Source organism: Chelmon rostratus, chromosome 22, assembly GCF_017976325.1.
Source record: "Chelmon rostratus isolate fCheRos1 chromosome 22, fCheRos1.pri, whole genome shotgun sequence".
NCBI classification, from domain to species: domain Eukaryota; kingdom Metazoa; phylum Chordata; class Actinopteri; order Chaetodontiformes; family Chaetodontidae; genus Chelmon; species Chelmon rostratus.
Genome location: NC_055679.1, coordinates 11,846,195 through 11,869,477, shown reverse-complemented (window position 1 = coordinate 11,869,477; position 23,283 = coordinate 11,846,195). Strand labels below are relative to the sequence as shown.

Sequence of the window (23,283 nt, the reverse complement as noted above, 5' to 3'; positions counted from 1 at the left end):
TGCTATGGCCATGTATTTCTACAGAAACAGGCCGTGAGGGTAGGGCTGGAATGAATAAATGTGCTGAATTATCGGGAGAGAGGAGAGTGGTCTCAGTCCGCTCGTGTGTCTGTGTTGGTGTGTATGTCTATGCGCATACGCACATACACACTGCCGCTCTTAGTACCTTTGATGACATGGAATGTGAAGCGAAATAGCAGCACTCTGTGTAATGGACATAGAGAGACTGTGAACACCTCTATCAGAGGCAAAACCTTGCTAAAGTAGCACCATGGAAAGTCCATAACACACAAGCTGTGCACACATAAAAGCACACATACACACACCCATGACTGACACTGTTAGGTATTTACCTTCTTTTTCTTTAACACACAAAAAGACACACGGCCATGAGCATGTACTTACAGTGTAGGCCGTCTTTTTCATACCCAAGTCCTCAGATGACCAAACTTAAAGCTTTGAACTTTCAGTCCCTTTTTTTTTTTTTTTTTTTGAAAATGATCTCATTCATTTGTTGTCCTCACAGTCTTGATGCCAAAAGTTAATTCATCACAGAAACCGTAAACACACTGCGTGCCGTTCAGCACGAGCATCATCTTTTCATCAAGCACCGTTAAAGGCCTGGTAATCAAATCACTCAAAGATGGGTTCATCAATCAAAGAACCCATGCTGGATCGCGCTCTTTTCAGTTAATTGTGGCCCCATTTATCGTTCATTATTAATGTGGCTGTTATAATATTGCAGTAGCTTCGGAAGTTCAGATAATATGCATATCATTCCCTCTCTCCCGCCTCTTTATCTCCTGCCACCCGTAATCACAGAAGGCCACTGGTGTTTTGTTGGCAGCGATAGCCTAGTTACCCCTGTATATTGTCTGCAGCTTCCACAGGATTATAGACCTCTCTGGCACCGGGAAAGTGTCAGTATTTACTAATGTGTAGTGCAATTTGTTTGCGTGTGTGTGTAAATGTGTGTACATTTTAAAGAGCCCAGATTATCCTGATAACACTCTAAATATCAGACAGACGGTGAGTTGAAGGTGCCCTTTCAAATGCCGCTCTCGTTGCCTCTCCTGAGTCATTCCATCTGCAGAGAGAGCGGGGATGGCAGGAAAGGAGGGAGAGGCACAAGTAAGCAGAATAAGGACATTTAGGATGCTGTTTTTGTCACAGCATCCTATTACACCCAATTACTCTTTTGTACAAATCTGTTTGAGATGTGAGAACTTTGTTTTTTTTCTCTCTTTTGGATTGCAGTACGTGTAATTGGTCTTCAGGAAGATATTACAGAATAACAAATGAATTGTTAGCAATACTTAATTCCCATTTCTTCCCATTATGTTGGATTCCTTTACGTCTCGCTGTTATCGCCCAACATCGTGTTACAAATTTAGCATTTTTAATTTGCATGCCAATTAGCTTATGTTGAAAAAAGTGAGGGAACAAGTGAGCTTTGTTAGCTAATAGTGGTCCCGTGTGTGTGTGTGTGTGTATGTGTGTGCGTGTGTGTGCGTGCGTGTGTGTGTGCGTGTGCGTGTGTGTGCGTGTGTGTGTGTTTGTGTGTGTGTTAGGCCTTCGTAGTAATTAGTCTATTAGCCTAGTTAGAGGGCTGACCTCCACTAACTGTTTAAGAGGAACATCTGGGAATTAACAAACACACAAATATAGAGAGCAGTTAATGAACACAACACATACACACAAACACACACTCCTATACTGCTGAAGGGTGTAGAGAGTAAAATCAGAGTGAATGAATGCAACTCAAAGACTGTGGCTTTATTCCAATAATCCATTGAAATCCTTTACAATTTTGATGTTTTTTACTGATCAAAACATTTCTGCTCGATATATAATTGAAGTTATCAGCAATATTGGGTCATTTTCTTCATTGATTTGACCAATATGGATATTTTTCTCAGTCCATTACAATATCTTTGTGTTTACTACAGTCAGTAGAGTTTGAGACCTTAATGTCAGTTGAAAGACATTTTATTATCACAAGTACCTGTCCTGATTTACTGTTTCAGTAAACAGTGTTTCCAGATTTCTGCAATCACTGAAGATGAGCACAGATTGCTTCATCTCACATGCAGGGAACACACAGCAACAATATTTTGGCATAACAGGTAACACATATGCACATTCCCCAGTCCCAGCGGTGGCAAACGCTCTTAAAGCAGCCTGAACTGGTCGATAGCAGAAGGCCACCTGCTGTTCCTGGGGCCTGGGACCCAGACACTCGGAGAGTGTGATAAATAGAACAAGGGAGGAATACAGAAAGAGGAAACACATGATGGAAAGAGAGAAGAGGAGGGGGGGCCACAACAGGAGGCTGAGAACAGAGTTGGTCGATACTGCTCCTCTCCTGCTGTTCTTAGCCTCGAAGCCCTACCCTTCAGATTTGTGACGCTAAGCCAGGGGTGGATGCAGACTTCCTCTGGATGCTGGCTGGTGTGACAGTCCAGTACAGCACAGTGAGTCAGGACAGGGCAATGTTGGCAGAAATTGAATATAATATTCAAAATTATGTTTTCATTACTGTAAAATCACCTGAAAATAAGAATTGTTTTTTTTTTCTTAGAATGAGGAAGGTGGGTCATCTTCCACAGTGTCCGCCATGTTGCACCACCATGTTTCTACAGTAGCCCAGGACAGACAAACCACTAAAATCTGCACACTGGTCCTTTAAATAAGGCTGCAGTCATTAATGTAAATAGCAGAAATTTGTGCATTTCATTTCTGTGTTGTTTTTTTTTTTTGTTTGCTGATAGGTGGTTTTGTATGTTTTCATACCTATATGACATATACATATATGTCAGCTTGAGTTGCTCAGATTTCTGATCTAAGCAGTTCATTTCTAAGACATCTTTGAGACAAAGTTGAGGAAAAGGTTCACTAATCTGCTTTTCATTAACGCTAAAAAAAAAAATAAAAATGTAAATGTCCTCACTGCGATCATCACACTCTCTCACAAAGCCAATTAAAGAAAGTAAACGTGATCACTCAGGCTACATAATGATTGCTTGACTCAGTCAATTTTTTCTTTATCAGTGGACAAATGTGTATTTCTTGATCTAGCTGGCTAGCTTTCCATCACAAAATAAAAAAAACATGAACATGATTACTGAGGGTCTATAAGTACTGAAAACCACAGTCTGATAATGCATGACTGTATAATGATATGTATAATCAACCTTAAATTAATGATAGTGTGGTGGGACCAGTGGAACACCTTGACAGAGAAGCATACCTCCAGCTTCAGGGAGGGGCGTCATGCTGAGAGTCACACTGTACCCTGCTTGTCTGTGTCACATTATACACTCATTAGAGAAGAAAGCTGGCCAAACACAAACACACACACAGACACACCCGTGCATTACCGTGTACTGCAAAAAAATGCTCTCCACATCCCAGTCATTGTATTTTCCTCATCCTTCATTTAATTTCTCTCCCAGACTTGAAATCTCTTTCTTTCTTTCCTCCATCCTGCGACTGTGTCCGCTTTGTTATGTTTGTTTTTCTTTGAGGATTATAGATTTTTGCTCCTGCAACCCCTATTCATTTCTAAGGGGATTTGTAAAGTGAATGAGGCTTCAGCCTTTTGTGTTCCTCGCTCCTCTTTCTTCATCTCTTCTCTCGCCATCTTTATTCCATTTCTAACCTTTCTCACTCCCCAAAGTCTTTTTTTTTTTACCCATGCCATCCCCCAATCCTCCATTCCTGCATTTTTCTTAACCCAGTCCCTACTAGCAGAGTAATCTGTCATCCATACTCTCTCATTAGTCCTGTGATTGGTTGTCCTCTAATTGGATCTTTCTCTTATACATGCACAACACAACCCCCCACACGCACACACAAGTCGTCTTATTAGCGGGCTAAATAGATGTTCTGGTGGGAAGGGGACAGTCAGATTATAGAATGGGCTGTGATTATGAATGTTAGGGTTGGTGTTTGAGTGACAGGGGCAGGTCAATCCCACTGTTAGTATGAGCTGGTGCTGTGTTTCACTTCTATGCTACTATCCTGTTAACACTGGTTCATCTGTCAGCCACAATGAGCATATCTAAGTAGAATGAATGACGTAGTGTCAGTGGAGGCGAGGGATCATGTCATCATTAGTTCAGTCTGTAAATTAAAAGTACAAATCACACACTAAGAGGGTTAATTTTTAGTAGGTACTATAAACTAGGAGCTATATGACAATGTATTTTATTTTAATGTAATTTATTATATTTATCTATTGATTTAAGATTAAAAAACAAAAAAATCTGTCAAATCGTGTCACTAATGGCTATGCCACATTAATGCATAGTTATTTTATGTGTTGCAGGACTCTTTATAAGCACGCAACCATAAATTAGTGTTGCTGGTTGATTATAGTATAAGTTTGAATCTACAAAGACACACCCTTTGCATGACAGTTCATGCAGTTGAAGGGAATATTAGCAACTTCTGTTTGGACCGATCATGAGAAAGTAATTTCAATGAATATGATTTGGATTGCAAAGTACATTGCTCAGCAGCTGGCTGTGTTGAGACTTGACATGGGTTCCAATGCATTAGGGAGCAGTTCAAGCAGTGTTTGTTGTGTCTTAGTCATTCAGTGTTCCCATAGCCATACCACTACCCTCCAGCAACCCAGCAAAACACATTAACTCATCCTGCCAGTAACTGCGCAGTCAGTCAGTGGTTAGATTTTATCAAGTATGTCCCTACATCCTGCTTAAGTCATTTTTTTCTACACATACTAAGATTTTGCATCCAGCATATACACTGTTGCTCGAAAGTGCTGGGACTGCCATACTCATGGCGCTAAATTATTGATATTCAGTGTAGCAAATGCAGATCTGTAAATGTAAATTATTGAAAATGTGTACTATAGTGGGGTAAGATCATTCAAAGTCAAATGCTCCTTTTTTCTGTTTCGAAACCCCTCAGGGAACTCCGACAAGCCAATTTGTGGAAGTATCTCGTCTTCGCATCTCATCAAAGATGTTTAATACCAGAATCCTTTAATTTCTATCAGCGGGAAACTTTTTAGCACATCCTTTACTGTGTGGCTTCCTCACCCCTGTAGTGTGTGGCTGTGAGTTATGAAGGTGTTCAGATGTGCATATTATGTTGTGTCCCAGTTTAGCTGCAGGCTGCTGTGGTCTAACAAGGCAAGTGAACAGAGCTTATATGTTGCAGCCATTGCTGCCTGACACACTTCTGAAGAATGTCAACGAAGTGGGGCAGACAAGGTTGGAGTGAACTCGTGGCTCACTCAAAGTCCCTTCTGAAGTTTTACCTTTGCGTTCTCACTCTTTCTCTCTCTTGTTCTCCCTTGCAGTTTTTCAGTGTATTGCTGAATCTTGTATTCTTCTCTCTTTCGCCATTGCAGATAGTTGTGAATCTACAAGCCCATTATACTGTCTAACAGACAGATACTTCATAAAATTTGTCATTCATGTGAGTCATCATCAGCATCTTTTGCCAATGTCTTGGCTGCTGGAAATAGTCCAAACTGTGCACTCTCTCTGCATGATACAGGCCTTATTTTTACCCAGGCTAGGCCTCAGGGCATGATGATGCAGCCTGTGCAGAATAAGCCACAGTGTGTGCGTGTGTGTGCGTGCGTGCGTGTGTTTGTGTGTGTGGCTGTACTTCTAGCACCTGCCAATGAGAGAAATGGCATTGCAGAATAAATTTAAATCCTGTTTGTGCACTAAAGGGTCAAGGGTTTTGGTTGCCTATTTGCTTAGGTATAGACATACCAGTGATGACAGATGGTAAAAAATAACAGTATGTCTAATGCAGGAAATTCTAAAGTATAAAGTGTAAAGTATTATTTGTAAACCACCTCAAGCATGTTCAACTGTTTTTTGTGTGTGTATGGGGGGCCTCGCCCTATTTGGAATGGAAAGATAAGTGGAAATGATTGATTGAATCCGAGTCGTTTGTCATGCGCTGGCAATCCTGACAGCGCAATGGATGGCTTTCTCATTTGACCTCTGAGAACGTCAAATGAAGACAATATTGCACTTGCAGCCACTGGCCCGCTCTGTTAAGTGAGTTTATGATATAACACCGTTGGTCGGTGGTTGACGGATTGAGTGGCGCGTCGGCTGTGACGAGGCAGTGGGTCGTTCACGTGTCCCTCGCATCATTTGACTCCCACGTCAATCTGTCCTCTATCCAGCTGGAGAAGAGAGAAGAGAGAGGGTGGGACCTAGGTGGACAAGAAGGAGAGAGAGACAGAGGCACCGATACATGAATGATTACCTAGACATTAGGTGATGGATAGTGAAGAAAGTAGGACATGACAGACCAGAAATTTAGAGGTAAAGTTGAGAAGAAATAGATTGTTCACCACTAGGTACTGTGTGTTATCCGGAGAGGCTGAAAGAGAGTCTACACGCTTATGGAAATATGGTTGCTGATTGGTCGAGGGTGTCAAGCCTGTTTCCATTTGCAAGACATGCTGTTGTGATAACAGCAGGTCAGGAATCATTATTCCTACCCATCATCATGCATATAAATAATGATGATGATTTATCAGGTTTAATGATTTTTGCTGATTTGCTTGCAATCATCTGCATTACTTAAGGATATTTAATTGGAGACGACTGCTGTTGTAAGCAGACATTTATCTGTGACACATGTACGCAACATTGCTAACTTACAGTATGTTATTAAATATGGTACAAAATAGCACTGAATTACATACATTTAACCAAATTATTTCTCATTAATTTCTGCTTCCCTCCAATTAGTAATGATGCACTGCCAGCATTGTGCCAAACTAATGAATAAACTCATACTGGGGAAGGAGAAAAAGACGAAGCTAGCCTGGGGGAAGAAGAGAAAAGATAAGAGAAGTTCAGTGTGCCCTACAGGCTGTAAGGCAGGATTGGACTATCACTTTAATTTCCCTCTCTCTGTTCATTTGGAGTGGTGGAGTTTGGCTGCAGGTGAAATCCCTGTTTAATTACAAGTGGAGGGGGCAGGAAAAGAGTAGGACAAAGAGAAGAACAGAGATGAGGCAGAAGAATTAGTTAATAATAAAAGTCTCTGCAGATTTATTAAATGATCACTTTCCCACTTCAGGTTGACTCCAAGGCCCCTGGCATTATGTAAGGAGGAGGGGTGACGGAGAGAAAAGAAGGAGAGAGGAAAGAAAAACAAAGTCGAGCTTTGTCATTTCCTCAGTGTAGTGGCAAAGATCTTGAAGTGGAAATTCTGCATACACTTAAAGTGAAGACTCTTCCTCCCTCGCTCCCTTTGACACCCGTCTTCCACAGATACAATACACACACACACACACTAACTGTACATATACTGCATATATAATTTGATGCCATTGTGCTTCCACATTAAATGATCAAGTACGTCTTCATCTCTCTCCCCACACGTTAATACATCAAGTACATCTGTGATCTTGGCCTTTTTTAAAAGCAGCATTATATTCAGCAGCTTCCATCTGTCCCTATTGTGGAAGGAGGGAGAGTGCAGGGTGTAATGGCTGTCATTTGCTCACCTGAAACAGGAGGGAATTATAAATGCCATGCACCCCATCCTTTGTATTTATCCCCGCTGATATGATAGTGCAGCCATAGTGAAGAGACAGTGAGCCGTAATGGTTGCCCCTCTGGCGAAGCCTGAGAAGAAGATTGCATGAAATGAATGTGATATCGAGATGAGAGAGACAAGGGGTGCATTGGGTCGTTTAGCCACCAAATCCCTCAATTTTTTTGATAAAAGAGGGGACAAAAGTGTTGCCTGCTTGAGTTTGTGTGTGTGTGTGTGTGTGTGTGTGTCAGATAGAGAATGGAGGCTCTGGAGAGATGATGAATGTATGATCTTGCACACCTCAGAGCGTCTGAGTGACAGAGAAAGACAGACAGACAGAGGGAGAATGAATGATATCAGGATCCGCGCTCTGGAACAGAGGATTCACATTGGCACCCATCACTTCTGCTGGGCTCTGAATACGGTGTGTGTTTGTCTTTGTGTGTGTGTATGCGTTTATCTGTTGAGAAAACCATTTCCCCTGATGCAGGCATTTGAGGCCTCGATAGGCATCACAAGGTCCCTTCCATTCTACAAAGTCTAAATCCGTGTGTGTTTTTGTATGTATGTGTACATGTGGGTGGCGTGTGTATCGTCATATCTGCCACCGATGAAGTGTTAAATTATAAAGCATTCAGATATGGTGGCATTGTTTGCTACAGTTCTGTTTGGGTGCTTAGCTTTCATGGCAGAGCACGAGGTGACAAACCACTCGATGCGGTGACATGGCTACGTAGATTACATAAACGCACACGCACGTGAACTCGGGGAGATTGTGGTTTCATACACTCATGATAAGCCTTCCATAGGCTAGCACAATGGCCTTTCTCTTCAGTTGCTAAGAGGTTATTTAGCTGGCGGTAGGCTGACGCAGTGGTGAATCTCTGGGGGAGGAGCGGGATTGGCGGAGAGTGACAGGAAGGGAGGGAATCATCATGTGAGATGCAATGAGGATCAGAGTTGAGTTTGATCATGTGCATACACGCACACACTTGCACCACTATCTCTCTGATTCAATCTCAAACTCATTCTCTTTATCTACCTAATGCAAATGTGCTTCTACACAGTATAGGGGGGGCAAAACATACCACATTTTTCCCCCCAACACACACACTCTCTCTCTCACACACACACACACACACACACACACACAGCTGAATGAATTTAGAGGGGGCGTATCTTCTTGTCAAAGTCAAGAGGAATCCTGCATGATGTTACAGATTAAATACAGATTAAAAACAATACAAGTGCTTCTTAGTGTGTTAAGTGTGTGTGTGTGTGTGTGTGTGTGTGTGAGTGTGAGTGTGTGTGTGTGTGTACGTCTGCCTGAGTATTCTATTTATAGTATTTGGAGAGAAACACAGAAGAGACATAACTATAGAGAACACAGGCAGGATTGATGTAGTGGTGTGCTATAGAGTATCTCCATCATGCCAGTGTGTCAGTGTCAGACTTCAGTTGACAGTACGTGCGTCTCTGCGTTTCATGTGCTTCTGCGCGCACACGTGGTGAAATGTGACTTTCACCACGAGTGTGGGCAAAATTGTAGCACTGACTTGTCGTGTTTTACTTGAGAGAGAGGCTGAGATGCAGGCATCTGTGCGATAGTCTGCGGGTTCGACAGAGAAAACCGCCGTCAGTGCCAGGCTGCGCTTTGGAGATACCGCTACGCATAGGCGTTTCTGATCTCTTGTTACATTCAGCCATGCCCTACATTGGATGGTTTAATTACGGTCCTTTTCATACCCTCAAATATGGAATTTAGCCAGTAAAATGTGCTGCAAAGACATGTATAATTGCATCACTTATACCTGGAGGTATGAAGAGAGACTAGTATCCAACAGAATTTGATCCTCCACACCCACTGGAGGTGATGCACTGCAGCTGTGAAGTGATTTGGGATTTGCCAAGATTACATCAGTGCCCATCATCACTGCCATAGTGTCTTTAAACAAGGCACTAGCCTCCCTTCTCCTCAGCAAGCTGCACAGCTGCTCATTGCATGTTCTGAGCTCAGACCTAAAGTTCTGTATGTGTATTTTTCTACTACTTTATACAACAACGGTTATATCATTTGCATTCCCCCTTTTGTCAAGTTCCATCAGAACCAACTGTTTGGTCAGAGGGATAAATAGATTAGGTTGTAGATGCAGCTGGTTTTCTAGTAAGTACAAGTATGGCCAGTGGCTGTTGAACTGTACAGTACACATTATTATTCGTACACAGAAATAACCTCCTGGTGTCTTTCTGTTTAAGTTGGATTCAAAGAGAAACCTTTTTTCAAGTATCATGAGGAAATTTTTGTTCAGCATACAAAGGAATGTCTGACGAAAAGGCAAAAGATTTGTTTACCTGCATCTGAGACTTCAAGATTTCAGTTAGTGTGCAGGCACAAACACAAACAAGCACACACACAACTTAGCCCTCATCATAACCCAATATCTGTCCCAAACTGATGATGTCGTCTCTCTTTCCCGGCTGTCATCGGTGAGCAGCCTGAGTGACAGCGGTCATCCACCAATGACGGCTCATTAATCAAAAGTGCCAGCAACACCTATTATTGCACCATGCTGTTACCATGGTGACAAGAGGAGGGGGACGGCTGAGATCTACCTCAGCTTTGCCCCTTGCGCTCGGTCGCTCAAGGCCCATGCCAATCAGTGCCAGTCAATGCCAGTTTGAATTGGCAGGGCTATATATCATAATAGATGGACTACTCACCCAAGTGGCCAAGTTTCCCATATGGACCCAGTGGAGAAAGATGAAAGCTGTCAAGTACATTTTCATGAAAATCAGTGCTGATACAAAATACTTTGCAATATTTGTTTGGCATGTTTGTTTGTTTTTACAGTTCATGTGTATACGGCACTAAATAATGATAGAAACAGAGATAATATTTTGTTAGAATTCGCATTTTAAAAGCTGCAATTTAGACAACTTACAGCTACAAACATTGATGGTGAAATTGTGAATTCGGTCTGCAAACAGTAATGCAGCAGCAAGATATGTTGTGTTTTGAATAAAGATTGCAACTCTGCAACACTGTTCACCTCCACCTACACATACTTTGTGTAGTATCTGATGGCAGCAAATTCTATTCCTATTCTAAGTCCTATTCTGCAGAGGTTGTCTAAGGTGCTCTGCTCTCATTTTTAGTAGATTAGAAGCAACACCTGTGACCATGAAAATTGACCATTATCCAATGATTCCTGCTCCCCGTACGCTTCTGTTTTCACTGTATTTGTGTAACCTGTAAGCTATTACTGGCACACACGGAATAGAAATTCATTATGCTTGTCTAACCTGAGGAGGATTTTTGTAAGATGGCAAATAACTGAAAACAGTATTTTGATGTGCCTAATCCATTTATTTATTATCATAGATTCACCCTTCCTTGCTGTCTCTCTTTGAAAATTACACACACACACACACACACACACCTGAAGCAAGCATGCAGATATATTCACCTTAGATATTCACATTAGAATTCCTCCCATGACATACTGAAACACTGTAGGTCTTAAGTACATTTTTACATTTTTCTTGCAATTCACCGTCTGTGTCTGTGTTGTAGCAATGTTTCCTTATATATCTGCTCATCTTCATTTTAAAAATACAAACATGTAAAGTTTGAATGTCCCTCCACCATATTTAGTCCTTGTTTTTGTTTCTCTGCAGCTCTCAAGGGTGCCAGTGGAGGCCTGTGGCCAGTACTCTACCTGCAGTGAGTGTCTCGGTTCAGGAGATCCCCACTGCGGCTGGTGTGTCCTGCACAACATGTAAGTACTACTAGAACTGCTATAGACATGCACAATACACACACAATACACACACACACCTATGCAAACACAAATATCGCTATTTCTCTTTTTCTCTTTCATTTTTCAGGTATACAAACACTATATTTCTTCACCTCTTTTCAGTTTATTTACAAAGCCTCCTAAACAGACAGTCTGAGGGTGGGTGGGGGGTTGCAGTGTTCAGGTTGTTAGCCTCCCCTGCCTCCATGACGCCTGGGCCCATGCCCAGTACTCCATCCCTTGCAGCCCTTGAGCATTCAGGGACTCCTCTAGCCAACCCAGGCCAACTCTCAGATTGCTTTCCTGGGGCTCGGCCTTGTGCCAGCGTCCCCCTTGGATCCATTACCAAACCTAACCACTGGCATTGTTTACCAGCCCTGAAACCAGAGCCTGGTGAGAGCACAGACACTGGCAGGCACTGCCAGGCCTCTGATGGGCACCACTCCAGACTTCAGGAGTTGACACGAGGAGAGTGATAGCTTCTGTTATTGTAACTGAGCTGGAAACTGTTGAATGAGATTTTTAAGATCATCTTATTAACCACACTTCACTCACTCTCTGTCGTGCTAACCTCTTTCCTGCATTTTTTTTCTCTTTCGCTTTAAGCTTGTTGGCCTGTGTCATTCTCTCTTTCACACTCACACACACAGATGCACACAAATTCACACACACCCCAGCTGCTGTCAAACCCTTGTCCCTCAAGATTGGAGTTGAAGATAGTGCTTGCTGGGGGCAGGGAGATTTCCCACTCCACTGTAAATTGAAAATTGGTTTCTTGTGTTGGCGCTAGCCCTTGGGTAGAGAGAGAGAGACTGAGAGTGTGTGAGTGAGTGAGAGAGTGAGTGAGACAGAGTACGTTTAGGACCTTCATCCCTGCTGGCATGAGAGGACATGGTTGGGGCAGAGAAGCAGTGTGAGGGGAACACATAAACCAGGGAAAGGAAGGAAGATGGACAGAAAGATTGAGAAAATAACAGCTGAAGGGCGAGATGAAAAAGGCAGAGAGGTTGGCAAACAGACTTGTAGAGAATAGACTAAAGAATATTAAATTCTGAGCAAGACAAAAAGAAAGCTATCAGGATGGTCTTCCTGGATACAAGCTTCTAACATCTCAATTCCATGGGGTGCGGCTGCATCGCGTTCCAGCTGTAAAAACATTTTGTTTGTCCTCAGTGTGGCTACATACACCATTTGGAGCGTTTCAGAAATGGGCCGCTTTGCCTGATTTTGTTGACTTGCTCAGATTTTGTTGATTTGGTCTTTTTTTGTAGATTTTTGTAGTAGGTTATGTATTTTAATGGTTTCTTTATTTATCTGTCTTGATGTGATATGCGATTGAGAGTCTCCACAGGGTGTTTTATTTTGAAAATTGTCTGGATGCTCTGTGCCGTTCTTACGTTTACCTTTCTGCCTGGCTCAATCTGCTCTGTGCAGCTTGACGCGGCTTCGGTTACAAAATAGACTAGCCGCGTATTTTCAGCAGAGCGGAGAGCCGCTTCTGCATCGCAGTTGGAACGTGAAAAGAGCAAAGAGCTGTGAAAGAGAGGTGAAAAAGGTCTTAGTGAGAAAAAGAGCAAGTTTGTGTGCAGCAGAGTGATGGAAGGAGAAATAAAGGATGAATGTGTTTAAGGTCTCCAGGGTAGAAAGTGCATTAGCACAGAGAGGACACAATCTGATGGGTTATGGGTCACATACCAGAGGTTAGAGGCAAAGTCTCACACTCTCTCTCACACACACACACACACACACACACACACCAGGCATGAATACTAAATATACATAATTCCAGATCATTTCATTTAAAGATGATTTGTCCAAAGATAAAGTATTGAGATCAATGTAAACAACAAACTAATGACACCAGCAAGCAGCCATGTGCAGATATTTGCCACTTCAAGTGTGTGCAATATATGTGAACGTGCTCCACATCTGAGTGCATGTTCATTTTTGTGTGTGTGTGTGTCTGTGTGCAAACCCATTAACACCCTGGACATCCTCCCGGTCAGAGGAAATGGGTGGCCCCAGATTGGCCTGTCACACTTAGCCTGATAGAATCGGCTCACCTCAGCTCACCCCTCTCTTCACTCACATACACACAAGGGCACACACACACACAAACACACACACACACACACATTTCTTGCTGGTGTATTAGTGTCAAGTTGCCAAAACGAGAATAGAGCCCAGAGAGAGCGAAAATAACCAAAATTCTACTTTAGTCGATCTCAAGTGTCAAGGTGTTTGACCATTACAAGGGCAGAAAGGGAGATTATAGGTGTGTTCTGTGTGTGTGATTGTGAGTGTGTCTTTGCTCCACACTCACACCTCCTGTCAGTTGGACACACAGTTTTGCCCCTCTCCTTCACCCTTATAGCACACAGACACCCAAACACACGTTAAATGCACAACCCAGTCTGACTAATCGACCACAGATTTAGTTTTCCTGAAGTCCCTCCTCTTCATCACTCTCCACCCCCCAGCGTGTAGATTCTTAACAGGGTCTTGGTGTAACCGAAGCTCCTTGGAGCACAACTTCTACAGGTCAGGACTCTGCTATAATCAGTCCTGTTTGCCTGCTAAGCTTTGGCACTGTTAAGCTTTGGCACCTGACAAATTATGGAATTCACAATGAACTAGTTGACAACAGGCAAATAGTGGTCAGATTATGATGCTGACTTGTTTAAAACAATGGATTTAGCCAATATAGTGATACCCAGTTTACAGTTTTAGGCTAAAGTGTCAAATGCAGAACATTTTTGAGCAAGATATTCCAATTTAAAAACTTCTCTCTTGCTCGCTATCCTCTATCAGATAAAGCAGTGGGACAGTCTGTGGAAAATCTGTTAAAATTACTGGTTGTGCAAGTCACACACATGAAAATATGCATAGATAGATGCATACATACTCCACACACAGAGTACTCCACACGTAAAATGACTTGCTGTCTCAACACATAAAAACACACACAGGTGTCCCTCCACTCGATCCCTGCATCCCCTTTATTTAATGATATGTCACATGCAGACACATGGCCAGCCTTAGTGAAAAAACAGAGGGAACAAATTCATTGCGGTCCTCGTCAGTTTTTAGAAAACTGTATTTTCAGTCTTCCCTTTTGGCATCAAGCTCTATGTTACATCATTTTCAGTCCCCAGGATAAAAGTATTAGTGGCAAACACTTGTCACTCTGGTCATCCTCCAGACCCATAAGAAGATATAGGCAACAAAAGTCACAGTATACAATGTAAATGTGCTGAAGGATAAGGAAGTTGAGGAAGGAAAAGAAGGGCTGTCTTGTAAGGGAGATAGTGTGACCGTGAATTAACAGCGCATTAAATCTGTCCTTGGTGAGTAGGTCTGACACACACATACACACAAACAGGCACACACACATATATCTGACCTGGCCTGCTCTCCAGGCATCTCAGCTATAACAAAGCAACATATCCAGTGCAAGCTGCACTGTTTGATAGTCAAAAAATAGATATATCTTATGTCCTTCATTCTCCTCTCATCTCCACTTGAGGATCTCGGCAGAATAACGTTTTTACGTATCTTGACTCACATTAAAAAGAATAATTTTAGATAGACTGGATAGTATCACTGTTAATTACTCACTGCACACCGACTGTAATGCTGGACAATTAAGTTTTTACTTTTATTTTATGGTGAGCAGAGCTATTAAAAGGGGGAGTCATTGGATAACAGTAAGATAACAGCCATAGACTTGTACAGCTTCCAAGGCTCCACAATCCACTTGTACGCTGAGTGCATTCTGAACATTTGTATTTTCACCATAGTCAAGCCTAATAAACTTCTACTGCAAAATCCTCTCATGCTTGCCTCCGGTTCTGTGATTGGCCAGGAGTCATGCTCAGCCGTAGCCTGCATTGATTAACCCGACATGACAGAATGTAGCCAAAGGGAAAACCAGTGAATGAGCATCCATAAGTGAATGGCAGAATTTCAACGCCCACAGGGTCACTCTGCAGTGCTGTGGAGAAGAGGGACAACAGATGGATGTGTTGAGAATTATAATGGAGTATAGTTTTTGGGGTTTTTTTTCATATTCAATGCAATGCTATCTTGTGAAATGCTTTCCCTCGCCTGGCCAAGGTTAAAGATATTTCTACAAAGAAAAAAAAGGTGCAAACAGGCGCTGTGCCTAGTGCAATGACTGCAGACCAAAGGCTTAAATAATGCATCTTTAATAACTTGTAGCAGAAAGGCCAAAACACAAGGAACTCTCAGAATTCACACAAATATTCTCTTACCTGCACTTCCTCTGTGCTGGAAGGAGGGGTGTGGAGGGGAAGGAGAGCATGCTGTTCATCACCAAAGTGTTCTTCCAGATAGTTTGTTGTTCCCAATCAACCTTGAAATCACCTCACTGGTCTGAGAGCAAACAGAATGCAAGCTCTCCCTCTCTCTCTCGCTCCCTCTCTCTATCAGCATTGCCTTTATTTACTTTATAGATCGGTGAGAAGAGCTGTTAGAGAGAACACCAGGGGAAAAGGAGAAAGACAATCAATAGTACAGGGGAGGAAATCAACAGGAGTGTATAGTGTGTGTGTGTGTGTGTGTGTGAGAGAGAGAGGGGGGGGGAGAGAGAGAGAGAGAGAGAGAGATTGCAGTCATTGTCCTTGACAAACATTGACCATTCATTTAGAAAAGCAAATGTCTTCATTTATAGACATATGCTCCCATTTATCCTATCAGCTGCATATCCTACATGCCCCCTACGTATTTTTCGAGCCCGCTAGAAAAACTTCATCTCAGATAGCCCCCACCTGCAGTTAGCCCCGCCACTATTCGAGTAAACCTGAAGCCTCACCTGTCAACCAAACTGTCTCGGCCTATCACACTCACGCTTTCTGCTGAGATGCACGGCTTATGCTAATGCCTGTCTAGTTCGGCAGGTAAAAGGAAAGTCTTCACTCATATCGCCGCCCCTTTTCATCGTTCCCCTTCTTTCCACTCTTTTACCACTGACATTGGATGTCACACTGTCAATCAGAGGAGAGTCTGATAGCGGACAGTTACAGAGGATTGCCTAAAAGGCAGTATGTAAAAAGCATAGTGTGGGTGTAGGCCTATGCACATTAGCAAACATAAATACATTCATGCTCATATGATGCATTTAGTAAGGACAATCAGGATAATATTTCTAAATCACAGTCTCATGATGCTAAAGCCAGTTTTAAGTCACTTTTCTATGATTGACAAGACTTGACTAATTTCTTAATACTTAATGTTTCATTTAGCAAAACCCTCAGTTTTGTTTTTCAACGCTTACACAAGTCTGACATGACATATTCCTTTTTCTGCACGGTTCTCATCCACACTTCAACCCCTCCAAGCAAAGCAGGGGCACATCTGCAATGAGCCAGTATGTCAGAAATGTTACAGTTACGTTTTGGATACGGTACCTCCCCTAATGCCGGTCTGTCAGCTGTCAGTTTAGTAAGTGGTTAACTAGGCTGTCAATGCGCCTGTCATGCGTGACAGCCAGACAGATTGGAAACCATATTTGGAGAAGTAGCATTGTCAAAATGAATGTCATCATATTTGGCATGGATGTTGAGAATATCTCACATTACTCTGTGATATCGGTGTCAGTTTGGAACAAGTAGTGCTAATGTTGCAATATCTTCACATTAATAATTGGTTTGACATATCTAAATCTCTGCTTTTGGCTGAGATAGGAATAATATCCCCAGAGCGCTGAAATTATTTTCTCTTTCTCACTTTTTCTTACTTTTTCATTTTCTTCTCCTGCCCGCTCTCTCGCTTCGCTATCATTCAAATCACACTCCATCTCCAGCAGGTTTGTCATACACTGGTATTTTTTTGTGTATGTTTGTGTCTACACATATTTATATGTATCTGTGCTTCCATGAATCCACTCACAGTCGGTTTCTATGCATATATTTGTTTACATATCATCACTTCCACTGTGTCTTGGTGCATTGTTCGCTGTTGAACACTTTCACTCCTGCATGCATGTGATCTGTATGCGTCAGAGCCCAGTATGTTTTGTTTTCAGAGGTGTGTTTGCCATTAAACAGCATGGCTCTCCTTCTAGCTCTTCCTTCCTCTCCCCCTCCAAACACTCATAAACATCGATCCCTCCTCCCTGAAGTGGAACGGGGACAGTAAAGTCATCTGTGCCACTGGCCACAGGCAAATGCCTTCTCCAAGTTCATTAGAGAAGGTCTGTCTATACAATCAATAGTAAACTTCTAGAGGTAAATTGTCATCCACTGGGGAGTCCTTATGAATCAGTGGACCCAGACAACCAGTGTTTACAGAACAATGTTAGGAGTCACATTTTCTATGACTGCTCCGTACCTTCCTTTCCTTCAGATCAGCACACTAGTTAATCAACATGAACAGAGAGGAGAAATCTAAATGCTTTTATGAAGTTGTATCCTGGAGTCACACGATCGCGCCCTGATAAAAAGTTGCCAGACACGCGCAAGCTTATTAGGCTGATACAAAAAAGTTCAAGAAGTCACAAGTAAACACAAAAAATGGCTGATAAAACTTGCAAGTCATGCTGCAAAGCTTCTTGTCTTCTAAATCCTTTGTTTTCCCAAGACATCTTTGGTGCTGTCAAACGAATAACCTTTTCAGAGGGAAAAGCTAATTGGCAGATCCATTGAATGGTTTCTCTTTCCCTCTCTCTCTCCCTCTCACATTAATTCTGCACCGCCGCTACCTGTCGCTGTGTCATAGTCATTCGTTACCTCAGTGTGCTCATTACTGTGATATGCCACACTAATGCTAATTAAATTGCAGCGCCACAATTAGCATGCTACCGAGGACTCGTGTTTGGTTGTGGCGACCACTAGCCTCCCTCTGGAGAGAGCCGTAAGTGTTGTGATGAAGCATATTATTGGCAGAAAAAGGAGTTGTTTGAACCAAAAGTTTTTCCTCTCATGTCGGAGTGAGATCTAACATTAGGCCAATCACCTTTAAGTAAGTACATTAGCTTTGAGCTTATATTAGAGGCCAAGCTAGAAGTAAGTAGGCGGATGCTCCAATAAAGTAATTTCTGTGCGTTAACTGCCTGTTTGAATGAACAATAGTGGTGGTGTTTGCAAGTGTTATGTAGTCTACATTTAAACATGCCAGCTCTTACCATTTTTTATTTGTTGCTGGCATCATCGACCAGCTGAATGGGAATGATACTTTTGAAGCAGTTTATTGTTGAAAGGGCCAGCAATGAGAACTGAAATAATATCCAACGGTTAATTTAGTTGTGATACAGACACACACATGATAAAAGACGAAGTTGCCTTGAGGAAAAATTATTTAATTAGTGGACTTTGTGAGCCACGATGCAAGGACAAGGGCAAAGAGGAGATAATGACAGTAGATAATGATCAAAAACAGAAGCTTTCTGGTCAATAAAGAGACATTAGAGGACTAAGTATTTTTTATTTTGCTATCATTCAGAACTTGCAAACAACCTATAAAGATAAAGAATAAAGTAGCCAATATTTTTGACAAACTGCATGTTTGTTTGTTTGTTTTTGAACTAACAGCTAAAAAAAACAGCTGGCTTTAGTTTCAGCTTCACTCTTGAAGTTCTGCACTTTAAATCTCCTTTGAGATGTATTTTGCAGATCAGAACACCCTCAGTCAAATCCCAGTTCCACTTGCTGATTTTTAGCTACACAAAAGACTTGGTTTTTAAAATGATTACTGACCTATAAGATGTTAAAAGCCCCTTTCATTAGGCTCAGCCTTGTATGCCCAAGTGGAGGAACTGGATTTGGTATTAAAACAGTGCTAAAAATTACTTGGTGAACTCTCAAAGATTTATTCAAAGTTGTTTCTTTGATCTTGAGATCCTTGCATCCTTGGCACTTGCTCTGATATCTGTGCCCAGGGGAGGATGGCCATCCCCTGAGTATGGGTGACTGGTCCCCCCCCCTTTACCGCCACCCTCCACCTCTTGCTGGATGCTAAGGGTAGTTGAGGGAAGGGAACAAGGCCAAGAAGTGACAGGGGCATCAGGACGGAACGGAGTGCTGCACCTCCCAGTTTCCTCTCAACTGTCACCATCATAGTACGAAGACTCGCACGCACACACACACACACACACACACACAACAATCTATCCAGTGCCAACACACGTGCACGAGCACATACACAGCAGCTACATGCCCACTTCTAAGTCAGGACCATTGCTCACTGTCACCTATTGTCACCCTACCACACAGGGAAACACAGGCACTTGAAAATGGACATGCACACACTCACAGTGGGGAAGGTGTCTTGCTTTTGTCCGGCAGAGCATGAACCAGACACAGGCCTGACATGAGACATGGAGGATGAATGAGAGATGCACTGACAGCCAGAGGAAGTGAAGGTTTACGGTGATGTAGTCCACAGGATAAGAGGAGAGAAAGAGAGGTTACATAAATTCACAGGAAGAAAGAGTGGGGATGAGGAATCTTCCAGCAAAGAGCATAAATTAAACTCCAAGAACAGGTACTCCAGTTTAGGATACCAGGGTAAACACACACACACACACACACACACACACACACATATGCTTTATCTTGACTATGATGGAGAGAAGCTCTGTGGGAGGGTACTCATGCAGGTCACCTCATATGTCCCCTCATATAGGTGACGCTATGGCAACACCGGCATAGTAAGAATAGATTAACCGGTATAATCCTGCAGTAATCCTCACTAATTGGTCAGCATTAATATCAGAAGCATTGTCACTGAGATTGCTCAAGGTTGACAAGACTGAGTGTTTATTCTAACAACCAGGCATTTTTGACTACATTGCGCGTCACACAACAAACACCAGATAATACTTCAGAGACAAGGAAGGAAGTCTGCGAACGTGACTGAACATAATGCGAATAGAACTTGATGTCTGCATGAGTCCCGTCAGATTTTCATCGGCAGTGGTGGTTAAACAATGAGGACAGCAGCTCCCATGATCCCACACCACGTCAAGAGGTTATCGAACTACGTCTCTTGTTTTCATTGTTTGGATTTAGGTGCAGAAATGACACACTGTGCGTTTATGTGTGCTTTATTTTTTTTTTTATAGTTGCATGTTAGAAAACATGTATAATGAATGAGGTAAGACAAAACATGTAAGACTTTTGTGTCAGGCCCCTTATACTGTAGATACATATTCACACACATTCTCTGTCATAGAAAATGATGTGTCTTTTCATTCAGAGTTAGACTGCCTTTGGCTATGAAATGCACCTTAACTCAACGGGCTGGATATTGACTGCCTGGATCAATAGTATCATATGCTGGCGTCAACAGCTGTGCACATGCGGGATCATAACACAATATATAGAAGATAAAAGCCAAGTGCACTGTTGAGATCCCATTGAAAAGCAGCCCTCCAGTGCCCTGCACTATCACCCCGGGCAGCAGTTATAAAAACATCATCAAACAAGAGACTCCAATTCACAAATACCTTGGGATAACACTGTAGATGCAGTGCAGTGATACGCTGCCGTTTTCCCTTGTGTGTGTCTGGGCTTTTATTTTATGAATGTGAGGTCAGATTGTGTTTGGATGCAGTAATTCATAAATCGGACAATGATATATGAGCTGTTTGGAAGTATTCCAGTATTAGTTTTCACCTCCTTTGTGTGTCTTATCCCATCTAATCTATCATGCTTGTTCGCTTTGGTCATCTCTGGATACAAAGAACAAGCAATCTTTAAACTCTCATCAATATTAAAAAGTAAATAATTGTATATATGTCATTGAGATGTATGAATAACCAACAACGTACTTCTGTAATGACAGTGCCCTGTCTGCCCTCTTTTGTGTCAGTAAAGTGCTCCTTAATTGTCTAATTTGTTTTCAGAAAAAAAGATCATAAAACAAAATGATTCAATAATTTATATAAATGATTCATAAAAGCTAATTTTGTAAATGACATCTGCTTCGTCTTCCCACTCTTTAACCTTCCTGCCCCTCACACACACACACACACCGACATACCTCTGAGCCAGACAGATAAAGCCAGACAGATAAAGCTGTTTTAATATAGGGAACCTGGCCTAATGGCATCTTCAGGGGCAACACTGGCATCACATATGCTAGATAAACAGCCTAATAAGCCTGCCACACCGTCCCACCAATAGATAGCTCTGCCAGGGGATTGTTTGCGTGTTTGTTGTGTGTGCATGCCAGAGAGAAAGAGAGATGAAAGAAGTTGGTGGCAAGGCTTTTGACAGCTGCTAAAATTGCGTGGTGGAGTGTGACACCGAAAGTCAAGGCAGAGAGAAACAGCCGCTGCTTGTTTGCTCAGAGGGCCAGATTAACGCCGCCATCCGATCTCCATCTTCTCTAGTGTGTTTGTGTGCGCGAGAGAGCGAATAAGTGCTAATAACCCTCATTTTATTTAAATGTTTATGGAATTAATTGGCAAAATCAGGCTCTCTCCCTGCTTCACTCTGTTTTTTCATCTACAGCGTATTTTTTTCAGAGATTGTTTCATCTCTTATGGCTAACTCTGAAAAACACAATTGTTACTGAGTAATTTTCTGCTAAGCCGGTGCTCTTGCATTGGTAGTATGTAAAGGGGGTGGCTTGGAGATTTCTAGACTTGGGGGGCAGCCACTCTGTAATTTGTATGTCTTTGGGTATGGGCTTAAATGAGAGACACAGATTGTGTGTGTGTGTGTGTGTGTGTGTGTGTGTGTGTGTGTGTGTGTGTGTGTGTGTGTGTGTGTGTGTGTGTGTGTGTGTGTGTGCGTGTGTGCGTGTGTGTGTGTGCGTGCGTGCGCGTGTGTGTGCGCGTGTGCGCGCACAAACGGCAGTAACAGGGTCATGGCCAGTGGGCCAGGTAATGACTCTCCCACCAGCCCCTCCACGCGGATTTCTGCTCTGTGGACCACCACTCTTAATGATAGCACAAGAAGGCACACTGATTGTTGCGTGTGTGTGTGTGATTGTGTGTTTACGTGTGTCTTCGGTCACATGAGAGGATGTAGCCTGGCTGAATGTAGATGTGTGTGATTTGACTGAATCACTGTGACACAGCTCCTGCTCTACAATACCTTATATGTACGGCTTCAGGCTATTAGTATGTATGGGATTCCATATAGTGTCTGTTGATGCATGGGTAGTATGGTAATTGGGTTTCAGTTGGACCACAGAATGCCTGTTTGTTGTGCAGTGATTTGCCGTAAACAGTGGTGTTAAGTCAGAAACCCAGTTATGCAGCATACAACAATTGCTTTAAAAAATATTTTTCTGCATGGGAGGGTTTGTCTTTTTTGCTTGCGCACAGAAATATGAGGGCATGTATGACATTTATACGTATATACTTTTTGAACACTCATACTTGTGTACGCTGCGTGTGTGCGCATGCGTGTGCGTATGTCCAGGTGTTGGTTTCCTCCAGTGACATGAGCATGTAATAGAGCTGATGGCTGGACATCGGCTTTGTGAGAATTTAATAGCTTTCATTTCCCAGACTGCTTGACCTTCTCAGTGCCTCACATTAGATATGCATTACACCTGAAGTCGCACATGGCCAGATACATCTGCACCCTCTCTTTAGTATATTCTCTCTCTACGCTCCCCTGAGCGCTTCAGCTTGTGGCTGATACTCGACTAGTTTCAGCCTCAAGGGATCAAGCCCTGAATTATACTTTGTCCTCATGCCTTCAAAATACCAAAGAATACTGTATGTTTGATACTGACTATGGTCATTGTGTTTATTTTTGGTTTCTGTTATATTGTGTTATATTGAACAGTGAACATCTGAACGCTTTCTAAAGTTTCTCCTCTTAAATGATGTTTTTCACAGTTACACAAAGTTCTGCTCTTTGAGTTCTTGTTCTCTTTGTTCTTCCTGTCCTTTTTATGTAGTTTTCAGTCATTTGCAGAGTATGCCTCATTATATTGGTGCACATTTCAAACC

The 23,283-nt window shown here is 42.4% G+C and overlaps 1 protein-coding gene across 1 annotated transcript in view; it reads left to right on the top strand.

Moving 5' to 3' along the window:
* The window catches only part of plxna4 (plexin A4), a 210,804-nt gene that overhangs the window by 113,131 nt on the left and 74,390 nt on the right, over positions 1-23,283 (top strand). Inside the window, exon 4 of the mRNA XM_041963491.1 lies at positions 11,230-11,330. Coding sequence (XP_041819425.1) covers positions 11,230-11,330 — 101 coding nt within the window. The remainder of the gene's footprint in view (positions 1-11,229; positions 11,331-23,283) is intronic.